The sequence below is a fragment of the Natrix helvetica genome (assembly GCF_964273705.1).
Source record: "Natrix helvetica genome assembly, chromosome: 4".
Lineage (NCBI taxonomy): Eukaryota > Metazoa > Chordata > Lepidosauria > Squamata > Natricidae > Natrix > Natrix helvetica.
Genome location: NC_138550.1, coordinates 165,316,164 through 165,323,942, shown reverse-complemented (window position 1 = coordinate 165,323,942; position 7,779 = coordinate 165,316,164). Strand labels below are relative to the sequence as shown.

Genomic DNA, 7,779 nt, shown 5'->3' with positions numbered 1-7,779 from the left:
ATTCAGAGGGGTCAGAACTAAGGTTGTGGGTCCCCAAGCCTTACCACAACGGGAAGGTGTCCTAAGTAAGGTCAAAAAAGTCAAAATGGCAGCTGCAAATGGGATGGAAGACACACCTCTTCTTTTTTTTTGAGTAAAGTTTTTTTTATTTTTAAACATACACCAATATCATCAATATCATCAATATCATTGCATGGACAATGTAGTGTCTGAGCATCGTTCATTTTGGTACAAAACCAATATTAATAAAAATAAACATTACTATATTAATCAAATGAACATAGTCTAGTATTGAATATATATATATATATATATATATATATATATATATATATATATATATATATATATATATATATATATATATATATATATATATATATATATATATATATCAGCACATATTCCTTTGGTTTTCGATTAATCAATATTTACTACATCCTTCTAATAGTCATAGCACTATTCTTAAGCATATCTAATATTATCATTTTTCAAAATCTAATCATAACCTCTAACTGTCACTTAATAGAAAATCATGTATAACTATATTCCCCCTAATTCTAATTTTTAATCTATTTAATGTATTCTCATTCTCAGTACAACCATTATTGTTGTTGTTGTTGTTGTTGTTGTTGTTATTATTATTATTATTATTATTATTATTGTTATTATTGTTATTGTTGTTATTGTTGTTATTGTTATTATTGTTATTATTGTTATTATTGTTATTACTGTTATTACTGTTATTACTTTTATTACTGTTATTATTGTTATTATTGTTATTATTGTTATTATTGTTATTATTGTTATTATTGTTATTATTGTTATTATTGTTATTATTGATTAATCTTTTGTGAGATTCACAGCCTTTAAGGCTGGTTGGTAATTCAACAGCTCGAGTCCTAACCAAGGACCTAGGAACTATTAAGGTAAGGTCAGAGGATATAAGCTGTTCCAAGTTGGGTGGTTTTTTTAAAAATCAGGATGTTCAAGTCCGATAAATTTAGAATTTAATAATAATAATAATAATAATAATAATAATAATAATAATAATAATAATAATAATAATAATAATAATAATAATAATAATAATAATAATAATAATAATAATAATGTTAATCTTTGGTGAGATTCACAGCCTTTGGGGCTGGTTGGTAGCTCAACAGCTAGAGTCCTAACTAAGGACCTAGGAACTGTTAAGTTAACATTGGAGGATATAAGTTGTTCCAAGTAGGGTGGTTTTTTTGTAGAGTCAGAATGTTCAAGTCAGGTAAATTTAGAATTTTCAAATAGTGAGATAACATAACAGGGTACTCCCGAAACACTTTTTAAGCCCTAGCTCTCAGCACTGCATGGAGTTTTCAATCATTACCACTCTCACCTTGAACCTGAAACCCGCAAACCTGTCTCTCTAACTGGCTACCTCTGAGGGGCAACATCAGGGTGGTATTCAGATGGTTCTGAAGGTTGTGTATCCATTGCATGTATTTTTGGACCAAGAGGCCCTGCTCACGGTCCCTGCTCATGGTCCCTCATGCTTTCATGACCTCCAGACTGGACTATGGCAATGCATCTTACATGAGACTGCCCTTGAAGAGTACTTGGAAGCTTCAACTGGGCCATGACACTGAAGAGCCAAATTGCAGCCATTTTGTACTTTTCAGACAATGTAATAGTTTGAATGGCCTTCCTTGCTCCTTCTGAGAAAAACACTAAATGCTAAAGTGATTGGCCTCCAAAAGCTATTGTGTTGCTCTGTCATGGAACAGGATGGGACCATCTATGACAGAAGAACCACAGGAGGTTGACTGATGACAGATGTGACTGATGTAACTTTACTTTTCCTGCCTTCTTGAGATATACCCAATCTCAAAAATGCTGACTGTACTGATAGGAAATGTCTATTAGATGTGTTTGCTTTGACAATCTGTAAATTCACACAATACTTTTTTTTGTGAGCATGGCCATAAAAATGCTGGAAATTTTTGTCTTTGGTCTTTTGATTTGGGATTCTGTAAGTGACCTACTCTGGAAAGAATGAAATGGATCTCATCCCCACCTTTGGTGTGGTTTATTTAGGTATAGCCTTGGGGGCAACAGACCTTCTGCTTTGAGGGAACACCAACCAAAGCATATGAACTCTCTAAAACCACCTTTGGAGAGTTCACACAGAGTGCTAAACCAGAGTTGATGGCATTAATCTCAGTTTTCTGGCTTCACAGAATATGCTGATCTAAAAAGCATGGCTTGCATACAAACCAGTCACACTTTGGCTTAGCATAATATATAAACTCAGAAATTTGTTCAAATTATTGTCTCTAACTAAAGCAAATAACTTAACATCTCGGCTTGCTCCGTTGCTTTCAATTTTCATTCTTCCACTGTGGAGTATAGACAATTCCTTCCATTTTTGTGCATATAACAACTTTGCTGCAGACATCAGAAATAAAAAACAAAATCCCATGTTTTGTTTCAAATTCTTTAGCTGTCATCCTTAAAAGAAATGCCTTAGGTTTCATTTTTATATAAATTTCCTAGTTTTTAAGAACCCAAATAGATAATAATTCCAGTATTTGTTAGCCTTCTTACAAGTCCATCACAGGTGGTTAAAAAAAAATACCTTCAGGTTAATCACATTTTCAATAGTTTGAAACATCTATATATATCTTCGATAATTTCAGGAATTCAACACATCATTTTATAAAATTTCTTTCAGGTTTTAACTCGGTGTCAAATTTCATGTCCACATTTGTTCCCATTGATCAAGCTTATCATAACAAAGTTTCACATACTGAAGATTAAACTGTAATAACAATGTATAAAATTTTATAATAAGAGTCTTATCATTGGTTCATAATTCTTCCACTATTTTAACTGTAAAAAACATTTTTTAAAAATCCACTTTATACTTTTTGGGCAGTTGCGTATATGAAATCATAGGCAAAACTTTCAATTCTTCTCTCATTTTCAGTCTAAAATCCACATTACCCCAAAGCAAGAGGTCATCCTGTGCTATCCATGATTGTTTGGCTATCATCTCCCTTCTAAAATATGCTTCTTGTGGTGACAAATCCAAGAGCAATTTAGGAAACAATCCTGTTTTACATTTATTCCAAACTCTAAGTATGGCATGTCTAATAAAAAGATTATAAAATGTTGCATTAACTTTTAATTTATCATACCGCAAATCACCGCGTGAACCAAATCTCAATTCATGACCTTAAAACTCCTATCGCCTTTTGATAAGACGATATCTTCAAGCACTTCCTTTGATCTTGTGTGCGATTACACTTTAAATTGCGAAAGTCAGAGATGTATATGACACACTTTGTAGTTTTTTCTTTGTAAGGAAGTTTGCAACTTGGTGAAGCTCAATTCTTCTTTCTCTGAAGCAGGAACTAACTGCATCAAGTGGAGGCCAACCGGAGTCATTGAAAAAGAGCTCATATCCTTAGATTCTGGAAGAGTCCTACTGGTTCTGTTTGGAGATTCTCAGCATCATCAGGTAATGCTTCGGGTTTTGCAATGGTTATTTTCAAAGTACTCCTTTTTGAGGTCAGGGTAGGACTTGGGTATCATCAGGATGGGATCAAAAAGGACCACCATGTGAAAGCAATGACTACAGGCAAAGGAAAATAAAACCAGCATAAGTATCTGGATAGAATTCTGCTCCGTGTCTTATCGTGACAGCAATCTTATCAAATATACTACACAGGAATGGGTAAAATGGATTGATTATATACACAATAAATATCAGACTAGAAAGTACTATGTAGTCTTTAGGTAAGAATGTTTAGATTGACAGATGAACAGAGTAAATAACATATGGGATGTTTGGAACTACTGGAGTGGTGCATAGCGGAAGTCAGGGGGGTGGGTTTGTTTGAAAGGTGGGGGAGAGTTAGGGTGGAGGGTGGGGAAATATATATGTATAATTAATTTAGAAGATGGGACTAATGGGATATTGTTACTTTAAGAGACATTTATGTTAGATTTTTTATATATGTTCAATTAATTTAGAAGATGGGCTTAATGGCCTATTGTCACTATAAGAGAAATTTAAATTATGATTGTTGGGAGTTGAGGGGGTACAATATCTGAATGAGAAATTTATTTTAAGATGGGGGGAGGGAATGGGGTATAGTATTTGTATGTGATCTATATTATATGTTGGGGGGGGTAAAAAGGGGGAAAATTTGTTTGTATAAAACTTTTTCAATAAAAATATATATATACTACACAAATTTGGGAAGAAAAAGAAAGACAAAAGAAAAAAAGAAAGAGAGCAAGAAAGACAGAGAGAGAGAGAGAGAGAGAGAGAGAAGGAAGGAAGGAAAGAAAGAAAGAAAGGAAGGAAGGAAGGAAGGAAGGAAGGAAAAGGGTGGAGGGAGAGGAGGCAAGGATTGTTGTGTCTCCTCTGAAGATTCTTCCCATCCTCAACAAGTATGTCAGGAGTAAATGCAGTGCTTGAGTGGTGGTAATTGTAATTTTCAAAGTACACTTTCAGTAATTGAGTTCCGGATAGAACTGGGGGACCATTAAGATACTAATGACTAATATCACATAATTCTATGGTGACATGAAAATCTCATTCTCAGTTTCTTATTCAGCTTTATTTAGTTATACTTTCATCTTGCCTTTATTAGTTGTATAAATAACTCAAAGTGGCGTAGATACCCAATACCTCTCTTCCTATTTTCCCCACAATAACTATGCGGTGAGGTGAGTTGGGTAAGAGAAAATGACTGGCTCAATGTCACCTAGCTGACTTCAGTGCTTGAGATGGGACTAGAACTCACAGTCCCTGATTTCTAGGCAATGCCTTAACCATCAGGCAAAACTGTCTCCCCAAAGCTATCACACAATTAGAATGTGTCATAATTTCTCTTAGAATTCTGACTTTTTTGTTGGAAAAAATTGTGACTGAAGCAAGAAATCGATTCTTTAAGTCCAACATGATCTACTTGCTAGATCATTTCTCATCAGATTAGACTAGACTAGACTAGATTTAGTTTTCCCCCATAAATACATACATATTGAACATTAAATCCATGGCCATCCCAGAAAGAATGAAATAGAGACCTCCACAGTTTTAGGCAGGAAGAGCTTCGGTTAGCAGCAAATGTTCATCAAGCTAAGTGGATGCATTTCCTTGGCGGATTCTGTCATCTTTTATATTCCTATGTGCTTCAGCTGGGACAAAATGGTTAGAATACCCCAAGAGAAACCCCAATACCCTTTGGGGTGAGTCTGCTTGAGTCACTGATAAAAACTGAACAGAAAACCTGTGCAAATCTTGAGAGGGCTTCCTTATCACTAAGAAGCTTTGAACAAAGCATGACCTGAAAGCGGAACAGTGAAATTTAGCTTCTTCCCCATGATTTAAAAAAGTAAACACTTTTTATGGATAGTTGCAGCAACTACCACACTGGGAAAGATTTTGTTTTAAATTAATTTAATTGTATTTTTCCCCATTGTTCTGAATTGTGCAATCAGTGAGAGTCAGCTAGCATTTTAGGTTCATAAATTGTAGTTGGATGTTCAATTGTCCAGATGTTCGGATTTTCCCAAGTTCTCTGCTTTTTGCAATTGACTGATGGTGATTTGGTCAATGCCGATGGTATTTTAAGTGGTGCTTAAAACGTTTTGGGACTACACTCAAGGACACTTATTACTTCTGGTTATAACTTCATTATATTAGTACTTTGTTTTCTGTCTTTGAATATTTATGACTAATAAAAACCATTCCTTCCATTAGTTCTGCAGTTGCTGGACCTGATTGCTGGGCCAAGAGTTCTGAGTCCTGTACTTGGCACAAATATGCAGAAACTCCAGGATCTAACCTGGTTCTTCTTGACCCAAGTAACAACTTGTCCTGGTTTGGGTTTCTGTAAATTATGCTTCATTTTATTGTTTATAGTAGAAGCCCTCTTCATCTATTTTTATCATCATTTGCAGAGAAGGTAGACATGACAATATGATAATTATGGAGACATGATTGAATCTGCTCTTCTTTCTTTTCTTCTTATAGGAACATCCATTTGAAAACCAGATATTATAGCTGTACTACAAAAGTCTCTTGGTGGATTTCATCCTGAAGTTCTAGAGCAGAGTATTCTGAGTATAATACTATCCATTATTTGGATTAGTGTAAGAATATGCTTGGCTTTCTTATCACATACTTAGCCATCTCCTGTATTGGAATTCCATTAAATGGAATTGTTATCTGGCTACTCGGCTTCCAGATTAAGAGAAACCCTTTCACTGTGTTGATTCTGAATTTAGCTATTGCTGACTTTGGATACCTTGTATTGTTGGCTATAATTTGCACTTTGTATATTATAGACTTTTTGAACTTTGCAACTCCTTCATTGATCATATTTTGTTTCTCCCACATCATGTATATCAATGGTCTCTTTCTTCTGGCAGCCATCAGCATTGACCGGTGTGTGTGTGTCCTCTTCCCAATCTGGCATTGCTGTTCCCGGCCAAAACTTTTGTCCCCTACTGTGTGTGCCCTCATCTGGATCTGCTCCTTTCTCTTGGTTGGAATTCTGAACACTATGGAATTTGTATTTAAATATCATGGCTTCTCGTATTTCCATTTTGTTGTGACTGCTGTGCTTTGCCTTCCATCGATTATAATCTCTACGCTGATCCTATTTGTCAAAGTATGCCTTAAACCCAAACAGATCAAACGTGGAAGACTGTTAATGATGATCTTAATTACTCTTCTCTGTTTCCTAATTTTTCATCTTCCATTAAATATTTACGGGTTCTATGATCTTTATACTCACGATAGATATTCTTTCAATTTTTTTCTCTTGGGTGATTTCATAACTTTGGGTGCTTCTCTAAACAGCAGTGTTAATCCAGTGATCTATTATCTGGTTGGGAGAAAGAAACGAGCTCAAAGTAGGGAGAGCATCAAGGTCGTTTTTCAAAGAGTCTTCAAGGAAGATGAAGCACCTGAAAGGAGAGAGATGCCTACAAACAGAGTTTCAACCGCTCTGTAAAAATGCAGTTTTAACTTGTCTCTAATCTTGGATATCACTTGAGTACAAAAATGTGTTTCTTGCTTCAAAAATAAAATATGAATGTCTTTTGTTTCTCTCGAAAAAGTATGTTGTCAGAGTTCGTTTTGAAGCCTGAAGAAAAGTGTGGGAAGCAAAAAATTTCCCCTCCACCATTATAAACTAACTACCATCTTTTTCGGAGTAAAAGACATACATTTTCCCCCCAAAAAGAGGGTGAAAATCTGGGTGCGTCTTATACACTGAATACAGCATTTTTGGTCTCCCAAAACCCTGCCCCCTTCACAAAAATGGATGTGCACAGGGTTTGGGAGGCCTGAAAAATGTTCCTGGGGGCTGGGGAGGGAAAAATGGACCATTGTTTGCTTGTTTTTGATCTCCCCCCCCCAGCCCCCAGGAGCACGTTCTATTAAAGGCTATCGATGCCCTTTTTTGGCAAAAAAAAATGGGCCCGTTTTTGTGAAAAAAGGCCAGTTTGGGTTATTTTTGCCCCCCCCCCCGCAGCCCCCAGGAGCACTTTGCAGCCTCACAAGCTCTCTGCATGCTCCTTTTTTCACAAATAATGTGGAATGCAGAGGGTTTGGGAGTTCTGCAGAGTACGAAAACATTTTTTTTTAGTTTACCTCTTAAAAATCTTGGTGCATCTTATACTCCGAAAAATACAGGACCCAGAACCATGCCAGAAAGTTATCAGATTGGTGGCACTGTTGCCTGGGGTGTGGACAGCAGAGTCGGACAATGAGGT

General features: G+C 35.7%; 1 protein-coding gene across 1 annotated transcript; it reads left to right on the top strand.

The window, feature by feature from the left end:
- Window positions 1–6,158: 6,158 nt before the first annotated feature.
- On the top strand, window positions 6,159–7,016 carry LOC309391665 (mas-related G-protein coupled receptor member H-like; the record flags this gene model as incomplete). Its single annotated transcript, XM_081952330.1, has 1 exon — window positions 6,159–7,016. One exon carries the CDS (start codon window positions 6,159–6,161, stop codon window positions 7,014–7,016), a length of 858 nt encoding a protein of 285 aa, XP_081808456.1.
- Window positions 7,017–7,779: the final 763 nt, after the last annotated feature.